Genomic DNA, 24,646 nt, shown 5'->3' on the forward strand with positions numbered 1-24,646 from the left:
CTTTTCTTTGGTGAAAGTACTACAAACAAAAACTCGGAAATATCATGTATTTGAACAAATCATTAAATTCAGTGAAAAGAACTTAGACTGAACGTGATTTGGCTCTGAACTGGCTGGATGTAGAATTTAAACAAAATGTTGGACAATTTTAGTCCTCTTTGTATTTGCATTCAGTGATGTCCTCATCTGTAAATGCTAAATGGACTAGTTTGGGACTCTGTCCAATCACTCAGTCTGAAACAAGTTGGCTCAAACTTGGCCCAAAGAAAATGTTTTTCATGTTATGGTATCAACTATCTAGATTTAGACTTTTATGCATTCATGCTATTGCTATAAGCTAGCTTATTCTCCTGATAACTATGATTAATTTCTTTAGTTGATTTTACTGGGAAAACATATGACTTCACCGTAGTAACTATCTTTAATCTATTTTTGGAGAAACAAATCAACATTTATATAATTTTGGCTTCAATATGATGGTGCAGGTACTTTTCCAGAATGATTCACCTGCGACATTACTTGCAAGAGTAATTGGAATCATAGGTCCTATCAAACAAGACATGCTTGCCAAAGGACGGGATACATACAAATACTTTACGAAGAATCACATGCTTTATGAACGTAATCAGGTCAGTCTTTCTCATTATTTACTTGGAAAAAAATGCTTTTATTCTAAAATTTACTTTTGCTTTGCTTCCCTAGTGCTTAGGGGCTCGTTGTCCTATATCTTTATATAGCTTCAACGCTGTGTTTTTATGTTATATACTTCAGGAGACCAATAGACTGGAATACCTGATACCCAAGAAGACATCCTTGAGGCATCGGCTGCCGATGGGGGACCAGGGATTCGTTGATTTTGTTGCTCATTTGCTTGAAGTAAACCCAAAGAAGCGTCCTTCCGCGGCAGAGGCTCTGAAGCACCCATGGCTATCATACCCGTACGAACCCATATCAGCTTGAGCACTGTACGAGTTGCTTGATGAGACTTGCGGGGATTGCTTGCCTCATCTCAGCTCCCTCGTATTGACTGGGAAAAGGAGCTGTTATGAATTACAGAGTGGAAATGATGTTGTAGTTGATCTCTCCAAGGAGTTTTCCTACCTTCACATGCCTGCAAAATGCATTCAAAGGTGTGTTTGATTTTGTTTGGTTATATCATATTAATATAATATTAAATGTCCTTCCCCTAACCAAAGTAGTATTGGAAATGAGCATAATGAAGGATGTAATTTTTGGAAGAGAGTGGTATCCTTGGAAAGGGGAATCTAATATTGTTGTACATGACATGATGTTGTGATAATTCTTTTAGGTTATTTAGTAATATAGCTTTGTCAAATAGTTGGTAACCAAATTTGGTTACTGCTACTGCTACTGCTATTGCTACTCGTTGATTGGATTTCTGGCCTTTTCTTTTCTTTTTTCTATTTTTGCCTTGGATCATGTTCCTATTTGCTGCTTGTCTGTTGCCATTTATAGTTATAACCTTGGCTTTTAAAAAATTAACAAAAATCCTGCTCATCCTTTGTACTATATTTAAATTGATGCTGATTACAAGGATATGCATGATTTGGAAATTAGTAACAAATCAATTTGTGGATAAAATATTTTTAAATTTATATTATTTTAGAAAGATCTGATCATCCTTTATTTTATTTTGATAAGTTATAAAATCACCAAGGAAATTATTAAAATAACTATTTTAAATAAGTTGTGCATTTTATTTTTATATTTTTAAAACAATCAATAAAAATTACAAATGTTGATATTTTAACCCACCCTCAACATTTATAAAATCTTTTCTTTATTTGAAATTTTTGTACATTTTAATTTTATTACATAAATTATTTCACCTACACTGAGTTGAGTTGATGTCACAAATTAATTTGATAGTAAGGTTCCGTTTGTTTCAACGTAAAAATTTTTACGGAAAATATTTTTAGCCTTTTCCAATATTTGTTTCATGTAAAATAGGTGGTCAACGTAAAAGATTTTTAGTCAACGTAAAAGATTTTTAGTCAACGTAAAATTACATTCTTATTCTCGTAAAATGACTTACCATATCTGTTCATTGTAACACCCTCATACTCGACCCGAAAATCGGGTCAAAGTACTGGGATGTTACATTCTCTACTACATTTTTCACTTATCAAATATTTTCTTATTTTTATAAAATTTCAATTTAGTCCCTTTTTGCTATTAAAATTCAATATTCACTAATTAATCATATTAAATCAATTTTTTTCTTATTACACTTTAACCACATAATTTATCTTATTATCTTGTTTCACATATCAAATTTCTATGTATTTAACTTCTATTATTTCAGTCACATATTTTCTCAAGTTTAGCAATTTAGTCCTTGTTATTATAAAATTTCATACTTTTTCACAATTTCTCTTTTACAATACTTTATGCATATTTCATCATCTTATAATACATTCAATAAAATTTTATCATAATTTCTTTAGTCTCATAATAAATTGTTTCACACTTAAAATTTTGTACAATTTTCAATTTAGTCCCTATTGCCATGTAATTTATTTTACACCATATACGCACTTTAATAAAACAAATCATTATAATATCTTATTTCACATAACAAATTTTATGCATATCACTTCTCTTGTTTCAAATATAAATTTTATAAAGCTTACAATTTAATCCTTAACATCATGAAGGTTCATTATTTATTATATTTCAACTTAACATCACTTTGTAATCAATTCACTACTTCATTTAAACTCTTTATAATAAATCTTAAATGTATGTTTGTTTCATTGAAAATAACTTTTATGAAAATATTTTACATGATTCATCCAAATGAAGAAAATATTAGCTTTTTCAAAAAAGTAAGTTATTTTCTGAAACCCTTTTAGTGAAAAAACGGAGCCTAAGTTAAGAAAAATGACAGTAACAAGATAAACATTTTGAGTGCGTTTAATAATCTTTACATTATGCGTTTACCTAATAAAATTTTCTTTTCTCATTTAAATTATTATTATTATTTTAGTTTTGCACATATTATATGTGTTATTCTTTTTTGAAGAAAATTATTAGTTTCAAATCTTACATTTAATATTTTAATATGATAATTTTACTTATTTAAATTTTCTTTTACTTGCAATTTAGACTAATTTTTTAATTTTGATTTTGTACATGTGTTATTATTAGTGTTGAACTTTACTTTTATTATCTATCATATGTTATTTTTAAATATACACTTATATTTTAAAGACATAATTTTACATATATACACATAATTTTTACAAATAAATGTGGATGTCCATATTCTAACCCCTTTATTTATGAGATAAAACCCCTCATTCATTATGAAAGTAAATATGCAAGTTGTGTTAATGAAGCACTTAAGTAAGCTTCATTTATATGTGTTGCATTAACGACATTGAATTATAAATAGAACCCTTATATAAGTGAAATGAGATATGAGAAAATTCTTTGTTGATTTGATCTCTGTTTACTTTAAGTGTTTTTTATTTGATTATTTTATAACACGTTGTCGCATGAGCTTCTACAAGTTCATAGTGAAGTTCACGTCATTTCAATTTATATAATTTGCTTGTATAACTCCCGTTAAACTATATATGATATACGTATTTTCATAATTCTTTTATTTTCTAGATGAAATATTTGCTTTGGGTAACATTTGTACATTTATTTTTACGACTTCGAATGTTATAAATGATAATTATATATAAATTTTTTACTAAAAGAAATTTCAATTAATGTAATTTGTGTTAAGTTATTATTATGACTATTCCTCTCTATGCCAATATTTGACATAAATATTTTTATTTAGCAAATTTGGTATATATAATTGAATTATTTTATGATTGATAATGCTTATTATTTTACTATTTTTTTAAATTTTGATTCAAGTGATTATAATGTCAAATCTTGCCAAACTTGAATTTGAGGTCTTAGATATCTCAAGAAAGAATTATTTGTCATGGGTGTTAGATGCTAAAATTCACCTAGATGCTAAAGGTCTAGGAAATACTATATTAGCAGATAAAGAAGCATCTAATTAAGACAAGGCAAAAGTAATGATTTTCATTCGTCATCATCACATGAAGGATTGAAAGTGGAATATCTCGCAGTGAAAGATCTTTTTAAGTTGTGGAATAATTTGAAAGAACGATTTAACCATCAGAAAACGGTGATACTCCTTAAAGCTCGGTATGATTGGATACATTTACGGTTGCAAGATTTTAAGACTGTAAGTGAATAAAATTCGGAACTTTTCAAAATTAGTTCTCAACTAAAATTATGTGGAGAAAACATAACTGATGAGAACTTATTAGAGAAAATATTTTCAACCTTTCATGCTACTAATGTGCTCCTATAGTAGCAATACTGTGAAAAAGGTTTTAAAAGGTATTCTGAATTGATTTCATGCCTTTTGGTGGCTGAAGAAAATAATGAGTTGTTGAAGAAAAATCATGGAATTCGTCCCACTAGTTCTGTACCATTCCCTAAAGTGAATGTAGCAGTACACAATAATTATGAAAATGGAAAATATAGAGGTCGCAGTCGTGGACGTAGTGGGGGACGTGGTTGAAGACGTACTAGTAATCGTTATCATGGTGGTCATAACAGTGGTACTTCTAACCAATAGAAAAAGAATAACAATGAAGGACAAGAAAGAGGTGGTCAAAATAATCCTTCAAATATTATTGAGAATTTATGCTATCAATGTGGTATGAAGGGGCATTGATCATGTACTTGTTGTACGTCTGAGCATTTAGTGAAGCATCCATTAAAAAGAAGGGAAAGAATATGGAGACAAATTTTATATCCCAAAATGATGAAATGGATGCAAAAGATGAAGATATTCACTATGATACTAAAACTGACCATGCCTACGAGGATGATAAATTTAATGACCTTAATAATAGAACTCACTTAGATGTGGCGGATTTCTTTGAGAATCATTAGAAAAGTTGATGTTTTTTTGACATTTTTATGTTGTTTTAAGTATACTTTATTTTCTTGCATAACGAATAATTTATATATTTAATAAATATTTGCCACGTTTCTCATATTATATTTTGTTTATTTTATGAAGAATATGAATATTTAATAAAATTTTGTTAGACCCAAAATCAATGGAGATATCATGTCTTGCGATAGTGCTACAACATATACAATACTAAAAATAAAAATAATTCCCATTTTGACAATAAGTGATGCCCATATTAATACAATATCGGATAGTTCAAAACTTATTGAAGGCTCGGAAGAGCTATTATATTATTACCTAAAGGTACAAAATTTGTCATTGATGATGCTTTATATTCCACTAAGTCTCAAAAAATTTATTGAGTTTTAAAGATATTCGTCTTAATAGATATCATATTGAGACTATGAATGAGAAAAATATTGAATATCTATATATTACCAATGTTGAATGTGGAAAGAAATATGTTTTGGAAAGGCTACCTGCTCTTTCATTAGGTTTATATTATACACATATTAGTGCAATTGAGACACATGTTACTACAAACCAGAAGTTTGTAGAACCATATACTTTTACTATTTAGCATGACCGATTAGGCCATCCCGAATCTATTATGATGCGAAGAATAATTGAGAAATCAATTGGACATTTATTAAAGAATTAGAAGATTTTTGGATTCAATAATTTATCTTGCGTTGCTTGTTCTTAAGGAAAATTGATTATTAGACCATTACAAGCTAAAGTTGGGATTGAATCTCTCGTATTTTTGGAATGTATCTAAGGTGGTATATATGGGCCCATTCATCCACCATGTAGACCATTCAGATATTTTATGGTATTGATAGATGCATCTAGTAGGTGGTCACATGTGTGTTTATTATCGACCCATAACCTGGCATTTGTGAGACTACTTGCTCAAATAATTCGATTAAAAGCACAATTTCCATATTATGCAATCAAAACTATTCGTCTTGATAATGCTGGTGAGTTTACGTCCCAAGCTTTTAATGATTACTGTATGTCAATTTAGATAAAAGTTGAACATCCTGTAGCTCATGTTCACATACAAAACAGTTTAGCTAAATCGTTTATCAAAATCCTCCAACTAATAGCTATGCCATTTCTTATGAGAACAAAACTCCCTGTTACAGCTTGGAGATATGCTATTTTGCATGCAACAACTCTTGTGTGCTTCAGGCAAACAAGTTATGATAAATACTCCCCATTACAATTGACTTTTGGTCATGAGCCAAATATTTCACATCTTAGAATTTCTGGATGTGCAGTATATGTTCCAACTGCTCCACCACAATGCACAAAGATGAGTCTTCAGAGAAGGTTGGTAATATATGTTGGTTATGAATATGAAAGTTTTCAAGAGATCATTTAATAAAACTCTTTTGTCTTTTATTAACTAAACAACTGAATTTAAATAGAGAAAAGAGTCACAACCTAATTGGAAAAATAATTCCCTTATTCTAATAAACTACAAAAAGATAAGGAAAATAATTCTCTTATTCTAATAAACTACTAAAAGATAAAATAAAATATTCCTAGAATATCTCAAATGATTTATTCTAAGATTTATCTACCTAAATAAGATTTATCTACCTAAATTTCTTTAAAATATATCCCAAAATATATGAGTTTCACATATTTCAACACCCTCCCTCAAGTTGGTGCATATATATCAATCATGCCCAACTTGTTTACAAGAAAATCAAAGCTTGTCTTAGAGAGCCCTTTGGTGAGTATGTCAGCAATCTGTTATTTTAAAGGAACAAACGACATACACACTTGGCCTTCTTCAACCTTCTCCTTGATAAAAAGGTCTATCAATCTCAACATGTTTAGTTCTGTCATGCTGGACTGGGTTGTGAGCAATACTAATGGCAGCTTTGCTATCACAGTACAACTTTATTGGTGAAGTTATTGGTTTCCTCAGCTCTTCCATAATTCTTTTTAACCACATCATTTCACAAATTCCTTGAGCTATTGATCTAAACTCAGCCTCTGCACTGCTTCTTGCTACAACATTTTGTTTTTTGCTTCGCTAAGTCACAAGGTTTCCCCATACAAATGTACAGTATCTTGATGTAGATCTTCTATCTGTTATTGAGCCTATCCAGTCTGCATCTGTATAAGCTTCAATACCTCTTTGTTCAGATTTCTTGAAGAATAAGCCTTTTCCAGGTGAACTTTTCAAGTATCTCAGAATCTGAAACACTACTTCTTCATGTTTCTCCATTGGGGAGTGCATAAATTGACTTACTAAGCTCACTACAAAAGCAATGTCTAGCCTTGTATGTGATAAGTAAATTAAATTACCGACTAATCTTTGGTACTGCCCTTTATCAACTAATCGACCTTCTTTATTTTTGAATTTTACATTTGGATCAATTGGTGTGTCAACAGGGCGGCAACTACTCATCCCAGCCTCTTTTAAAAGATCAATCACATTTTTTCTGAGAGACCACAAGACTCTTCTTTGATCGAGAAACTTCCATTCCAAGAAAGTATTTCAAAGGACCCAAGTCTTTGATCTCAAACTCCAATGCTAGATGCTCTTTGAGACGCCTTATTTCATCCACATCATCTCCTATAAGAATGATATCATCGACATAAACTATAATAACTGCTATTCTACCTCTTTGTGAGTGTCGATAGAATATTGTGTGATTAGCTTGCCCTTGTGAGTAACCAAAGATTAGTCGACATAAACTATAATAACCGTTCAAACCAAGCTCGAGGAGATTGCTTTAGACCATACAAAGATTTCCTGAACTTACATACTCGAGTTCTAAACTTTTCTTCAAAACCTGGAGGAGGATCCATTTAAACTTCTTCTTCAAGTTTCCCATTTAGGAAAGCATTCTTCATATCTAGCTGCTGTAAGGACCAATGAAGATTAACAACAATTGATTAAAGAACTCTAAAAGAATTTAATTTGAGTATACCCTTTAGCCACCAGTCGGGCTTTGTATTTATCTAAAGATCCATCCGGTTTGAATTTAGTTGTGAACACCCATTTACAACCCATAGTTTTTTTCCTACAGGTAATTCTATTGTTTCCCATGTACTTGTATTTTCAAGAGCGTGCATCTCCTCTAAAATAAACTCCTTCAACTCAGGAACTTGTAGAACATCTTTTACATTTTTGGATATTTTCACAGTATCGAGACACGAAACAAAGGTTGAGAATGTCAAAGGCAAGGCTTTATAGGACACAAATTTAGAAATGGGAGATTTAACAACATTTCTAACACCTTTTCTTTTAGCAATTGTAATATCTAAATCAGAAAATTTATTTGTTAGATTATGAGCTTTACCTGGACTTTTGACAAGATCTTGCAGGTCAGATTCTTGGTGATGAATCTGGTGGATTCCACTTTCTTTATTTTGATTTCTTCTTGAGTAAACAATTAACTCATTTGTTTGTTCTTTATTCTCATGATCAGACTCTACACCTTCATACTCATTTTCATTAACAACATTAACATCATTAATTTTTGTGTTAATCATAATTTCACCTTTCCCATTATTAGAATCCCTATGTTGTTTATTCCTAGTGTTTTCTTGATCAATTATAGAATCTTCCTTACTATAATTCCCTCCCTGAAGATTAGAATCAAAGTAAGATTGCGTTTCAATAAATGTGACATCCATGGTAACAATAATCTTCTTATCAATTGGATTGTAACATTTGTAACCCTTTTTGTTAGAAGCATAACCAACAAAGACGCATTTTTTTCTCTCTAGGATCTAGTTTACCTTGGTTGTGAAGATGAATGAAAACACTACACCCAAAAACTCAGAGGGATAAAACTGTGTTCAATTTAAAGTTAAGAAAGTTATCTTTAAAGAGACTAAAAGGAGTTCTATAGTTTAGAGTTTTACTAGACATTCTATTAATAAGATATGTAGATGTTAACAAGGCTTCGCCCCAAAGATAATATGGTACTTGACTAGTGAACATCAAGGCTTTAGTTACTTCTAAAAGATGTCAATTTTTTCTTTCTGCAACCCCATTTTGTTGTGGTGTATTTGTACAAGAGCTTTGGTGGACTATACCATGTTTGGTTAAGAAAACACCTAATTAGTCACTAAAAAATTCCCACCATTGTCACTCCGAAGTACTTCTATTCTCACACCAAATTGTGTTTTCACCATAGCATAAAAAGACTGAAACACATTTTTAACTTCAGACTTATCTTTTAATAAAAACACCCAACAAAAACGAGTATGATCATCAATAAATGTGGCAAACCAACATTTTTCTGAAAAAGTTGAGACTCTCGAAGGTCCCCAAACATCACTATGAATTAACGAAAAATGTTTGGAAGCTTTATATTTTTAAGGTGGGAAGAATGACTGATGATGTTTAGCCAATTCACAAAATTCATAGTGATATGAAAAAAGACTTTTATTTTTAAATAGATCAGGTAACAAATATCTTAAATAGTAAAAATTAGGATGTCGAAGCCTATAATGCCAAATCATAACTTTATCAAAAATATAAGTAGAATTTAAACTTAAAGTAGTTGTTGGTTGACTTAGATGGTCGTCATCAAGAAAGAAAATTCCACCAGATTCTTTAGCATTGACAATCATCCTCCCCGAGACTATCTCTTGAAATTTACACATAGAGGAGTCAAATATAACATGACAATTCGAGGACTGGGTTAATTTACTGACCGATATGAGATTACAAGCAAGATTTGGCACATGTAAAATATCATGTAAAACCAAGGAAGGCGAAATTCTAACAGTGCCTTTCCCAGCTATTGCCGAGAACGACCCATCTGCTACTTTGATTTTTTTGTTTCCTGCACAAGGTGTGTAAGTTGAAAAAAGAAAATGATTACTAGTCATGTGATCACTAACTCTAGAATCAACGATCCACGTGTTTGTTTTACAAGGCCTGGCACTGAAAAAAACAAAAAAATTAGTACCTGATTGGGCAAAGGAGGAAGAAGGATTATTGGATGAGTTAGGAAGATAAGAATTCATCCGAAATTGTGGTGATTGAAAAAGCTTGTGTAGAAGCTCTAGTTGTTCCTTAGTGAATGGAGACCTTTCTAGAAAACTTTGGCCCTCATTATTTTCATTAGCTGTTTCAACGGTAAAACTTTCTTCCTCTGTTTGATTGCTGGATCTCTTATCTCCAATGAAGGCTATTTTAACCATGATGCTACTAGAGATAACCTAGCTCAGATGCCATGAAAGTTTTCAAGAGAGCATTTAAAAAAATTGTTCTATCTTTTATTAACTAAACAACTGAATTTAAATAGAGAAAAGAGTCATAACCTAATTGGGAAAATAATTTTCTTATTCTAATAAACTACTAAAAGATAAGGAAAATAATTCCGTTATTTTAATAAACTACTAAAAGATAAAATAAAATATTCCTAAAATATCTCAAATGATTTATTCTAAGATTTATCTACCTAAATAAGATTTATCTACCTAAATAACTTTAAAATATATTCCAAAATATATGGGTTTCACATATTTCAACAGAATCTCCTTCTATAATTAAGTATGTTGAACCATTAACTGGAAATTTATTTTTTGCACGATTTATTGATTGTCATTTTGATGAAATAACATTCCAAACATTAGAGGGAGAGAAAGTACAACTGGTAAAAGAAATTACACAGAATGGGTCATCATTATCTCAATTAGATCCTCATACAAGTTAATGTGAACAAGAATTTCAAAACATTATGCATTTGCAAAACATTGCCAATCAACTGCCAGATTCATTCTTGTAAGTACCGATCATAAGAAGTTTTCCATTCTTCTTATTTTACCTTCCCAATGCCACACCCTTAAATCGAATTTGTTTTCTTTTACCCTACCTTACACCATTTCATTATTCCCTTTGTTACCTATTTTTGAAACTGACCCTCAAGCAGCAAATTAAGTCTACCGAGACGAATTATGAAATTGTGAGACGAGGTCGAGTGGTAAAAGGCCAGAGTGAATTACATCAAAAGAAAAAGCCAAAAATTGTGTGTAAACACGAGTGCGAGTGAAAATCATTATTCCTTTTAAAGAGAATTGGTGAGGATTTTGTGGTAAGGTATCTAATTTTCTGTAGTTATTCTTTTAACATTTCTTGTTTTAGTGAAAAATCATGTCTCGAGAAGTATTTTCCGAAACAAAATTGCAATATTTGATGCAAGAGATGCGTAGAATGGTGAAATCAAAATTAAATAAATTGCATGATCGATTGGATCGAGTGGAGAAAAGGGCCCAACGAGGACAACTTAATTCAACTGAAAGGGCAGAACTGAGAGTGCCAAGAAGACGAACATACAACGAATATTCGACAAGAGACTCTTATCAAGACTTCTATTCAACAAAGCGTTGGAGACCAAGAGAAGCAAACTTCGAGTTTGAGTCCTTCTTAGATGATAAACGAAAAGGTAGACATGTCTCTACAAGTGCATCAATTTATACATCTGTGAAGGTTGGCTTACGAAGAGTCGAACGTGTTTCAAAGTACTCGGCCACGGAAGATTTATCACAAAGAGATGATCCTCTTTTGTATGAAGAAACCTTTTCTTATTTTCAACAAAAGGCTTCTCATTTTGATGATTTCTTCTTTTGTAATGAAATTGAAACAGCATGTGAAAAAGAAAAACAAAAAGAAATTGAAAAAGAAAATGAGAGTTAGAGTGAGAAAAAGAAAAAAGAAATTGAGATTGAAAAAGAGAAAATCGAAAAAGAAATTGAAGAAAGAAGAGAAAACGAGTTTGAAAAAGAAATGAAATAAAAAGACGAACGAGAAAAAGTGAGGAATGTTTCCATTAACCAACATGTGAGTTTTCCTCGTGTTGTCTCTCCTCAGGTTTTTAAAGAATTGATTGACAAGTTTCGACTACAATACAGTCCCATGGATAGAAGGTTCACTTTGGCTAAAAAGGGTAATGTTCTCAACGATCCTAGCTCGCCTATGCCAAAAGGTAAGCAAGGTATGAATGTTGAAAATTTTAAAGCACCTCTGCCTTATTCGATTGTTGATGGACACATTGTTGATGATTTGGTCTTTAGAAAGAATCTAAACTTTGACGTGGTTACTAGTCATTCTTTGATTGATGATGATCGATTTGTTTTGTCTAATGATAAGAAGAATCTTGCTTTTGAAAAATATTATTTTCTTGATGGTATTGGTTGTCTATCTTTAACTTGCAATGCAATACATGTTTTGGATGCGCAAGATGGAAGTCCGTATAAATTTTTCATTTTAACTGATCCTGTTGAAATGGAATGGAAATGTATTGATGAGTATGGCATCGGCAAGATTTTTGATGAAGAACGAATAAATCAGCACCAACAAAATCTGGAATTGTGTGATCAAAAGTCGACATATCATCTGTTTGGTTGTGTTGATCATGTGAATTATTTAATTTGTGGTGTGAAATTTCCATGTTTTCGTAAATCTTTTCGAATGAAATTTAAAGGGTTTGCTTGTTTGAATTTGAGTATGCTAACACCCTCGTTGTTTAATTTGTGTAAATTGTTGGAGATAAAAAGACTCTTCTTGCCATTTGGATCGAGTAGCCAAAATCATGTGTTTAATCTTGGAGTTTGTTATTATGAATCTTTCATGAAAGAAAACAAGCATCGTAAATTTTGTTTGAATGAATGTGTAAACAATCTTTGTTTGTATGATGCTCTGTCTTTAAGTTTGAAAATGAGACATGTGAATCTTGTTGGTTTGTTAAGTCAAAATCAAAATTTTGGTTCTGGAGGTTGTTCTCAACTGTGGTCTAAAAGATCTGAACATGTTTGCATGATAATGATTTTGAGTTGCTTAGTGTTCTTTCTATGAAAATTTTGTCTTTGACCCCGGTGAACATCATTCTATATCGTTGTCTAAGGTAATCGAACCATGGAAAGTTGACTTCCAAAACCATAGCTATCAAATGCCTTGTGATTTAGGTTTGTTTCCATCGGAGAAAAAGGTAAGAACGATTTCTATTTTTGACCCCAGTATTGGTTTATTTGTTCAAGTTGTGAATCAAATCTCGGAAAGTTCCTTTGTGTTTAATCTTCATCGCGTCACTAATTCGTTTTATTCTTTTATAGGTGACGATGTGAGGTGGTACCCTCCTAAAGAGGGAGGGCATGCAAATGAGCTTCTTTCGATTCGAGCCATTTGTGTCTCTCAGAATATTGAAGATTTTTTTTCGAGCAAATGGCCCGATTTGGAGAGAAATCGCTTTAAAGAGGGAGAGAATGGTACGACCACGCCCTGGGCACACTTTTGGACCAGCTCCCTAAGCGTTGCTTGCAAACCCATGCGAGCTGAATTAGTTCAATTCCATTTTGTTGAGTTCCGTTTAGCTCGTTTCCAGCTCCAAGAGCTCGAATCAGCTCAAATCTAGCTTAATTCCATTTATGCGATAATATAGTTGCCGAAATAATTATTTGAGTTAGTTAATTTTGTTATATACAGCTCAATTAATTTTCGTTGTTTAATTGGTCTAAAGTCTGGACGAATTTAATTATGCATGTTAATTGTGATTTATTACATGTTATTAAGTCATCTTAATTCCTACAGCACATAAATATGTTTTTATTACATGTTTTTAATATGTCTTGTCCTAACCGAATTAATTAGGTCTTAGTTTAATTAATTGTGTCTTGTTTTAATTACTTAAATTTAAATTGTCCAGATTATGTTTTAATTATGTTTCAGCTGAATACAAATTAATTTAAGTTCATTTACTCCTTTTGTAGGTGGGCTGTATTTGGCAATACATGCATGGAATGCAATTAAAATGGTGTGCTGATTTTTGAAGTTTCCTAAGTGACTATTCGGCCAAAGGAGATGATGTTTCCTACTCCAAAGCTGCCAATTAATTCTTTCACATTGCTGGATACATTTTGGCTGTTCGGTTCATGTTGTTCACACTTCAAGACTCTTCAAAGCTGAGCTTTCACACTTCATTTGGCTGTCCAATTTCCTATTAATTGCTAATCACTTTTCAGCCAAAAGTTGCATATTAAATGAGCTTATTTAAGCTCATTGGCCAAACCTAGCTTCTCCATGCACCATCCAAGTTGTCCAAGATTCAACTCTCCATCTAAAAGCTGTTCAATGAGCTCACATTCAGCCGAATCTACCAAAGACCATTAGATGAATTCATTTGCTTAATTCCTAAGGATGTATGTGGCTATTATGCTAGCTTAGTCTTTACCTATAAATAGTTAACTTGTTTATTTTAAAAGGTTACAGAATTTGATCAATTAAACTTAATAGAACTTTTGTTCTTTTGAGGTTACCTCCTCTCTTCTTTCGTTCGAGTCTCGAAGCGACTTATCTAGCTTGCTAGTGGCGTCAATCCGAACTGCATTGAACTTATCACCAAACAGGTGTGGCATTAAACCATATTATTATACCTTTGGTTCTTACCTCCATATAGGTAACGGGTCAAGGTCCGCTTCTATCTTTCATCAAAATTCACCTTAAGTAATATAATACTCGGGGCAATACTTTTTAGTATTGAAACATTCTTGAAGCTTGAGTTCAACTTCCATTCCATTTTATATATTAATTTATAAATTATTTTTTTATTAAACCGAACCTATAAAAAACGTCAATCCAAGCCATCTTTTGAACCCAAATTGCTTGCTTCCGCTTATACATCTCCATAACTCAATTTTCATACGACATCAAAACGAAAACTTCTCGTCGATGATCGGGCAATCAAGTGAATCGACTCAATCAACTGAGCCAGATCGCATATTTATTTGACAAAAAGTCCTTTACAATGAAATAAACAACTATTTATAGAACCAAGCATGGCTAGCCGAATGATCAACTTAATGGCTAAGAATTCAGCCATGAATATGCTAGAAAATTCTAGAAAGAAATCATTAATTTGCTGTAGCTAAATTCGGCTGAATGAACATGAATGAAGCATTAAAAATTTGGTTCATGCTTGGAGATGATTCATGGATTGACTGAAACATCATGTTGCTTCACTAGATGCATTCCTTCATTCTTAATCTTGAAGAAAGCTTAATTCCATGGATGTGCAGCCCCTTATTTGTTCCAACATCTCCCTTGGCTGAATAGAGCTTTAAAGTGCCTTGAAAACTTGAATGGTCATCTTGAAAATACATGGAACATGCCTGAAACGTTCCAAGTACTTGTGCTCCCTTAAATGCCTTCCTTTGAACCTCAATTGTGCATGCACACTCCCATACATTGCACCAAGCTATTCATGCACTTAGACTTTAATGCTCTTTCATGCATTCGTCCATCCTACAAGAAAAGCATGAACTAAATTAGGTTCAAATGTATGTTCGGTTGAACTTAAATGGCAACAAGACAAATTAAACACTAATTATCATACTAACTAAATTGAGACAAATTAATTATAGTCCAGCCACCTATACGTGGCTAGTATGAGAATGGTGGAAAAAATTGACTTACTGGTTACCAAGCATTACAAACATTATAAGCTACGGTGGTTTAACGACAAAGGTGAATTTGAGGTTACTCAACAAGTGCGTGTTGCCTTTTCCATCGGTAGATACCAAGATGAAGTTGTTTGTAATGTGGTGCCTATTCAAGCCTGCCATTTGTTGCTAGGAGAACCATGGCAATCAGATCGTAAGGTCACTCACGATGATCGTACCAATAGGTATTCCTTCAAGCATCAAGGAAGGAAAATCACCTTAGCACCGCTCACACCGGAACAAGTCCATAATGACCAAATCAAATTAAAAAAATTGGTTGTAAAAGAATGTGAGCGTGAAAAGAACATTGAAACAGAAATTGAAAGAAATGAAAAAGAAAAAGATGAAAATGAGATTTCAAAAAAAAAAAGAGTGAAAAGCAAAAAGGGATTGAAAAAGAAATTGAAAGAGAAGAAAAAGAAAGAGTGGAAAAAGAAATTGAAAAAGAGTTTGCAAAAGAAACGAGTGAAGAAAGCAAACAAGAAAAAGTAAGGAATATTTTTGCTAACCCCCGTTTGAGTTTGCCTTTTGATTCTTCTTCGTTTCAGGTTTGCAAAATTCCACCCACAGACTGGTTCCAACTTCATTATCTTTCCGACACACGACGTTTTCAATTAATTGAAAAAGGTAAGTTGGATGATGTGACTACCTTTCAAAAATTCAAAGGTAAGTCAGGTAAGAAACCTTGTGATATTCAATCTGATTGTGGTTTGATTCCTTTTGACAAATTCGTCCATTTTGTTTGTCTCAAAGAAAGTTCTTTCAATCGATCGTTCTATTGTTTAACCTTGAAGCGAATTGATGAATCTGTTCTGAAAGGTGTTTTGCAATGCTCTAACCATAATTTATTTCCTATTGATTTACATCATGTCCAATTGTAAGATATCATCCTTCCAACTCTTCAAGGTAAGCAAGGTAATGTATCTTTTGAGATTCATTCAAATTGGAACTTCTTGAATTCTGTTGATAAGTATGCCTATGAACTTCACAAAAGCCATTATCATGCTTTGCCTAGTTGCTATAGGTTGAATCGGTTAGCTGATTTTGATCTGATTAGCATCTTGGAATGTCCTTCTCATCATTGGTTCCATGTTGATTCAAATCACCTCAAATTGCATGTTGTGGGCGATGATGACATTACTCCAACTTTAAGTCAGCAAAACAAGATCGTTGAGTGTGATAAAAATTATTCATGTAACATGATAAATTTGATTGGATTTGATTGCTACATGAATTCTCTCAATCAGCGTAATAAAGTTTTGTGTATACCTTTGTTTGTTCGAATGATTCTTACGAGGTCTAATTGCTTGAATCTATCCATGTTTAAATCTTATTCGTTTAACATTGGTGAACTGTTGCTGATTAAAAAGTTTTCATTGTATTCGTAAACAAGTGACTCGAATCATGTGTTTAACCCTGGAGCATATTTTTCTAAATTGCTGGTGAAAGAAGGTGAGTACCATCATCTTAGTTTGTATAGATATGTTGGCCTTTTCTATTTGCTTCATGTTCTATAATTAGTATCGGAAACAAAGTATGTGAACTTTGCTGGTGTACAAAAACAAAATCCATTCTTTGTTTGTGGAAATCATTGCTCTATACTGTGGCCTACAACATTTAGGCTTCTTTTGCGTATTTATAATTTTTGAACATTTCAAATGACTTCTTTGTTACCAGCTATGCACTCCTCATGTCACATTAAAACGGTAAGAGAAAGCTTTGTTTTTGACCCTGGAGATTATTGTTTTATGTTTCTATTCAAGGGATTTAATCAAAGAAATTCCCTTTCCCAAGAGCTTAATTGTCGAATGCTTTGTGAGTTTGGTTTGTTACCATCGGTAAAGATCTTGTTTCATTCTAAATGGGTAAAACCTACTCATCGTCTTTATCTTGACATTGACTCATGCGATTCATTTTTGAGTAAGATGCCAACGAATTATTTTATGCCCACAACTTAAAATGTCACTAAATTGTTTCAGTTTTGTGTAGGTGACAAATCGAATTAGATTTCATCTAAAGAGGGAGGGAGTGTAAATATTTTTCTTTCTTTACAAATCCTCTGTGGTTCTAACGTATTGGGAAATGTCTTTTCTAGGTTCATAGATAAAAGGCTTCTTGATTTTGAACGATTTTTCGCTAGCAAATGGCCCGATTTGGGGACAAATCGCTTTAAAGAGGGAGGGGATGATACGACCATGACCTGAGCACACTCTTGGACCAGCTCTCAAAGCGTTGCTTGCAATCCTTTGCAAGCTTAGTTAGTTCGATTCTGGCTCGTTGAGCTCAATTCGGCTCATTTCCAGCTCAATGAGCTTGTTTTCTCGTTTTGAGCTTACTTTAATTTCTATAATTTAGTTGCTGGAATAAAATAACTGCCAATTAGTTTATTCAGCTTAAATAATTAAATTGCATTTTAATTCTGGACGTTTTAATTAGAAGTGTTTAATTGTGTCTAAAAGTTGAGACAAATTAATTTCTTGTTTTAATTAATTTGTCTTAGCTGCTGTTGAGTTTAATTTGAGTCTTAATTAATATTTGTTTTTAATATGTCTAGCTACAACATTTTAAATGTGTCTTTAGCTGAACATTTTAAATACAGGTTTTTAAATGTGTTTTAGTTTCTTTGTGTTTAAAATGTCCTAGTTATTATCAGCTTTAATTTGCCCTAGCTGAATGCATGATTTTAATGTGTTTTAGTTGCTGAATTAATGTGTCTAAAAGAGAATTAATTTTCTAAATTTATTTAGTGCAGGTACATGTACACTAGGGAACCACTCAAATTCGTCCATTCACACTTGAGGACCATTGAAATGCCCAAGCTGCTCATTTAAATTGCAAGACTATTCAGCTTTACAAGGCAGCTCAATTAAGGTGTATTTAGCTTCTTTGGCTGAACCAAGACAATACATTCAGCTCACCAACACTCCAATTAATTTCCAGCTGAATGGATTTCATCTAGAAGCTGTCTAATTAAATTCTTCATGCATGAAGCTTCCCAAAAACGTCCTAGGAAGGTTGCTGGAAATTTCCAGCCTCTTTTGCGTTAATTTTAATTGACCATTCAACATCTTTTTAGTCCATTCGGCTGCCTTAGGCTTAGGCTATAAATATTTGCTCATTTGCATTTTGTAAGGAATTTTGAACCTTTGATTAATGTTTATACATTTTGTGAGTTTTTCAACTCTCTTATTTTGTTTTAGACTCAAGCAGACTTATCTAGCTTGCTAGTGTCGTCTTCCTTGTTTCTTCGAACTTATCACTCAATCCCGAGTGTGGCATTCAACCATTTGATACCTCTGGTTCCTAACTCTTATAGTTAGCGGGTCAAGGTCCTTTTCATCACCTTTAAGTTTCTTATAAGATTCGAGTTAGTACTCCATTTTAGTATTGGTTCCTTCTTGACCTTAAAGCCATTCAAGCCAACCGCAAATCCATCTTCAAATAACCTTTAGCCTCTTCACTTAACCGAATCCATTACATATCATACTTAGCCATCTTGAACCTATTTTGGAAGCTAAATACCACACTTAGCTAAATTTAACCCTTTATTTTAAATCGAGCGATACTTCTCATTTCAACGATTGGGCACATTAACGACTCGACTGACATCACCGAGCCGGTTCGCATCATTTGGTATCAGAGCATTCTATTGAAGTACCATACATTAATGAGAATGCTTGGAAATAGAATGATGCGATCCGGCTCGGGTTAATCAACTCGTTTCACGTAGTTGCCCGATCGTCGACGAGAAGTCTTTGTTTTGATGTCATATGAAAATTGAGTTATGGAGATGTATAAGCGGAAGTAGGCAACTTGGGTTCAAAAAAGGGCCTGGATTGATTTTTTTATAGGTTCGGTTTAATAAAGAAATAATTTATAATTTGATAGATAAAATGGAATGGAAGTTGAAATCAAGCTTCAAGAATGATTCAATACTAAAAAGTATTACCCCGAGTCTTATATTGCTTAAGGTGAATTTTGATGAAGGATAGAAGCGGACCTTGATCCGTTACCTATATGGAGGTAAGAACCAAAGGTATAATAATATGGTTGAACGCCACACCGGTTCGGTGATAAGTTCAATGGAGTTCGGATTGACGCCACTAGCAAGCTAGATAAGTCGCTTCGAGACTCGAACGAAAGAAGAGAGGAGGTAACCTCACAAGAACAAAAGTTCTATTAAGTTTAATTGATCAAATTCTGTAACATTTTACAATAAACAAGTAAACTATTTATAGGCAAAGACTAAGCTAGCCGAATAGCCACATACATACTTAGGAATTAAGCAAATGAATTCATCTAATGGTCTTGCTAAATTCGGCTGAACATGGACAGCTTCTAGAATGAACATTGAATATTGGAAAATTTGGGAAGGTGCATGGAAGAGCTAGGTTTGGCCAATGAGCTTAAATAAGCTCATTTAAAATGCAATTTTTGGCTGAAAAGTGACTAGCAATTAATAGAAAATTGGACAGCCATTTGAAGTGTGAATGCTCAGCTTTGAAGAGTCATTGAGTGTGAACACCATGAACCGAACAACCAAAATGAATCCAGCAATGTGAAAGAAATAAATGGTAGCTTTGGAATAGGAAACATCATCTCCTTTGGCCGAATAGTCACATAGGAAATTTCAAAAATCAGCACACCATTTTAATTGCATTCCATGCATTTATTGCCAAATACATTGAATCCAACATGCATGCATCTTTTAAATGCACTCCCACATTCGGCCAACCTACAAAAAGAGCAAATGAACTTAAATTAATTTGTATTCAGTTGAAACATAATTAAAACATAATCTGGACAATTTAAATTCACATAATTTAAAAAAGACACAATTAATTAAATTAAGACCTAATTAATTCAGTTGGGACAAGTCACATTGAAAACATTCAATAAAACATATTTATAAGCTGTAGGAAATAAGATGACCTAATAACATGTAAGAAAACACAATTAACATGCATAATTAAATTCGTCGAGATTTAAGACCAATTAAACAACGAAAATTAATAGAGCTGTATATAACTAAATTAACTAACTCAATAATTATTTCAACAACTATATTATCGTATAATTAAGCTAGATTTGAGCTGATTCGAGCTCTTGGAGTTGGAAACGAGCTAAACGGAGTTCAACGAGATGGAATTGAACTAATTCAGCTCGTATGGGTTTGCAAGCAATGCTTAAGGAGCTGATCCAAAAGTGTGCCCGGGGTGTGGTCGTATCATCTCCTCCATCTTGAAAGCGATTTGTCCCCAAATTGGGCCATTTGCTCGAAAAAAAATCGTCAATATTCTGAGAGCCATAAATGGCTCGGATCGAAAGAAGCTCATTCGCATGCCCTCCCTCTTTAGGAGGGTACCACCTCACATCGTCACCTATAAAAGAATAAAACGAATTAGTGACACGATGAAGATTAAAAACAAAGGAACTTTCCAAGATTTGATTCACAATTTGAACAAATAAACCAATACCGGGGTCAAAAATAGAAATCATTCTTACCTTTTTCTCCGATAAAAACAAACCTAAATCGCAAGGCATTTGATAGCTATGGTTTTGGAAGTCAACTTTCCATGGTTCGATTACCTTAGACAACGATATAAAATGATGTTCACTGGGGTCAAAGACAAAATTTTCTTTTGCCATTTCAATTTGATTTGGAAATTTCATGACAGACTTCATAGAAAGAACACTAAGCAACTCAAAAACATTATCATGCAAAATATGTTCAGATCTTTTAGACCACAGTTGAGAACAACCTCCGAAAACAAAATTTTGATTTTGACTTAACAAACCAACAAGATTCACATGTCTCATTTTCAAACTTAAAGACAGAGCATCATACAAACAAAGATTGTTTACACATTCATTCAAACAAAATTTACGATGCTTAATTTCTTTCATGAATGATTCATAATAACAAACTCCAGGATTAAACACATGATTTTGGCTACTCGATCCAAATGGCAAGAAGAGTCTTTTTATCCCCAACAATTTACACAAATTAAACAACGAGGGTGTTAGCATACTCAAATTCAAACAAGGAAATCCTTTAAATTTCATTCGAAAAGATTTACGGAAACATGGAAATTTCACACCACATATTAAATAATTCACATGATCAACACAACCAAACAAATAATATGTCGACTTTTGATCACACAATTCCAGATTTTGTTGGTGCTGATTTATTCGTTCTTCATCAAAAATCTTGCCGATGCCATACTCATCAATACATTTCCATTCCCTTTCAACAGGATCAGTTAAAATGAACCATTTATACGGACTTTCATCTTGTGCATCCAAAACATGTATTCCATTGCAAGTTAAAGATAAACAACCAATACCATCAAGAAAATAATATTTTTCAAAAGCAAGAATCTTCTTATCATCAAACAAAACAAATGGATCATCATCAATCAAAGAATGACAAGTAACCACGTCAAAGTTCAGATTCTTTCTAAAGACCAAATCATCAACAATGCGTCCATCAACAATCGAATAAGGCAGAGGTGCTTTAAAATTTTCAACACTCATACCTTGCTTACCTTTTGGCATAGGTGAACTAGGATCGTTGAGAACATTACCTTTTTTAGCCAACGTGAACCTTCTATCCATGGGAAGGTATTATAGTCAAAACTTGTCAATCGATTCTTTAAAAACCTGAGGAGAAACAACACGAGGAAAACTCACATGTTGGTTAATGGAAACATTCCTCACTTTTTCTTGCTCATCTTTTTCTTTCATTTCTTTTTCTAACTCGTTTTCTCTTATTTTTCAGTTTCTTTTTCGATTTTCTCTTTTTCACATCCTTTTTCAATCTCAATTTCTTTTTTCTTTTTCTCACAGTCATTGTCTTTTTCAATTTCTTGTTTTCTTTCATGTTCATTTTGTTTTTCTTTTTCACATGCTGTTTCAGTTTCATTACAAAAGAAGAAATCATCAAAATGAGAAGCCTTTCGTTGAGAATAAGAAAAGGTTTCTTCATTCAAAAGACGATCATCTCTTTGTGATAGATCTTCCGTGGCCGAGTACTTTGAAACACGTTCGAATCTTCGTAAGCCAACCTTCACAGATGAATAAATTGATGTACTTGTAGAGACATGTCTACCTTTTCATTTATCATCTCGGAAGGACTCAAACTCGGAGTTCGCTTCTGTTGGTCTCGAATGCCTTGTTGAATAGAAGTCTCTTGTTGAATATTCGTTGGATGTTCGCCTTCTTGGCACTCTCAGTTTTGCCCTTTCACTTGAATTAAGTTGTCCTCGTTGGGCTCTTTTCTCCACTCAATCCAATCGATCATGCAATTTATCAAATTTTGATTTCACCATTCTACGCATCTCTTGCATCAAATATTGAAATTTTGATTCGGAAAACTCTTCTCGGGACATGATTATTCATTAAAAAAAGAAATGTTAAAAGAATAATAATAGAAAATTAGATACCTCACTACAAAATCCTCAGCAATTCTCTCGAAAAGGAAATAATGATTTTCACTCGCACTCATGTTTACACTCAATTTTGGCTTTTTATTTTGATGTAATTCACTCTTGCCTTTTACCACTCGACCTCGTCTCACAATTTCATAATTTGTCTTGGTAGACTTAATTTGCTGCTTGAGAGTCGGTTTCAAAAAAATAGGTAACAAAGGGAATAATGAAATGGTGTAAGGTAGGCTAAAACAAAACAAATTCGGTTTAAGATGCGGCGTTTAAGAAATTAGAATAAGAAGAATAGGGGAACTCACTTGATCGGGAAACACAAAGAATGAATAAACAAAAATTCCAACACTTTTTTTTTTCGAATTTTTTTTACTTCGTACACTTTTTTTTGTTCTCAATTTTTTTCCTTTTTTTTCATAATTTCTTTTTTTTTCAATTACAATAGATGAATAAATACAATTGAGTGCCTCTTTTTTTTATGAACGAAATTTTTTTTCGAAACTTTTTTTTTCACAAACCTATCTTTTGGGATAGCTACGAACGTCGGCGCTCCACGTTTTACAAGCTCTGAAACCAAATGATGCGATCCGGCTCGGGTTAATCGAGTCATTTCACGTAGTTGCCCGATCGTCGACGAGAAGTCTTCGTTTTGATGTCGTATGAAAATTGAGTTATGGAGATGTATAAGCGGAAGCAGGCAATTTGGGTTCAAAAGATGGCTTGGATTGATTTTTTTATAGGTTCGGTTTAATAAAGAAATAATTTGTAAATTGATAGATAAAATGGAATGGAAGTTGAACTCAAGCTTCAAGAATGTTTCAATACTAAAAAGTATTGCCCCGAGTCTTATATATTGCTTAAGGTGAATTTTGATGAAGGATAGAAGCAGTCCTTGACCCGTTACCTATATGGAGGTAAGAACCAAAGGTATAATAATATGGTTGAACGCCACACCGGTTCGGTGATAAGTTCAATGGAGTTCGGATTGACGCCACTAGCAATCTAGATAAGTCGCTTTGAGACTCGAACGAAAGAAGAGAGGAGGTAACCTCACAAGAACAAAAGTTCTATTAAGTTTAATTGATCAAATTCTGTAACCTTTTACAATAAACAAGTAAACTATTTATAGGCAAAGACTAAGCTACCCGAATAGCCACATACATCCTTAGGAATTAAGCAAATGAATTCATCTAATGGTCTTGCTAAATTCGGCTGAACATGGACAGCTTCTAGAATGAACATTGAATATTGGAAAATTTGGGAAGGTGCATGGATCAGCTAGGTTCGGCCAATGAGCATAAATAAGCTCATTTAAGATGCAATTTTTAGCTGAAAAGTGACCAGAAATTAATAGAAAATTGGACAACCATTTGAAGTGTGAATGCTCAGCTTTGAAGAGTCCTTGAGTGTGAACACCATGAACCGAACAACCAAAATAAATCTAGCAATGTGAAAGAAATAAATGGCAGCTTTGGAGTAGGAAACATCATCTCCTTTGGCCGAATAGTCACATAGGAAACTTCAAAAATTAGCACACCATTTTAATTGCATTCCATGCATGTATTGCCAAATACATTGAATCCAACGTGCATGCATCTTTTAAATGCACTCCCACATTTGGCCAACCTACAAAAGGAGCAAATGAACTTAAATTAATTTGTATTCAGCTGAAACATAATTAAAACATAATCTGGACAATTTAAATTCACATAATTAAAAAAAAGACACAATTAATTAAATTAAG

General features: G+C 32.8%; 1 protein-coding gene across 1 annotated transcript; it reads left to right on the forward strand.

The window, feature by feature from the left end:
* The first annotated feature begins 461 nt into the window (after window positions 1-461).
* LOC128039777 (uncharacterized) lies at window positions 462-1,422 on the forward strand. The gene is made up of 2 exons (XM_052628283.1): window positions 462-629; window positions 772-1,422. The coding sequence occupies exons 1-2, from the start codon at window positions 474-476 to the stop codon at window positions 958-960; spliced, it is 345 nt and encodes a 114-aa protein (XP_052484243.1). The 5' UTR covers window positions 462-473; the 3' UTR covers window positions 961-1,422.
* Window positions 1,423-24,646: the final 23,224 nt, after the last annotated feature.

The sequence above is a fragment of the Gossypium raimondii genome, chromosome 3 (assembly GCF_025698545.1).
Source record: "Gossypium raimondii isolate GPD5lz chromosome 3, ASM2569854v1, whole genome shotgun sequence".
NCBI lineage: Eukaryota > Viridiplantae > Streptophyta > Magnoliopsida > Malvales > Malvaceae > Gossypium > Gossypium raimondii.

Excerpts from the sequence above, each read along its gene's own strand:
- LOC128039777 (XM_052628283.1), top strand. The coding sequence starts at position 474 with ATGATGGTGCAGGTACTTTTCCAGAATGATTCACCTGCGACATTACTT. Across the intron at positions 630-771 it reads TGCTTTATGAACGTAATCAG|GAGACCAATAGACTGGAATA; the intron begins GTCAGTCTTTCT and ends TATATACTTCAG.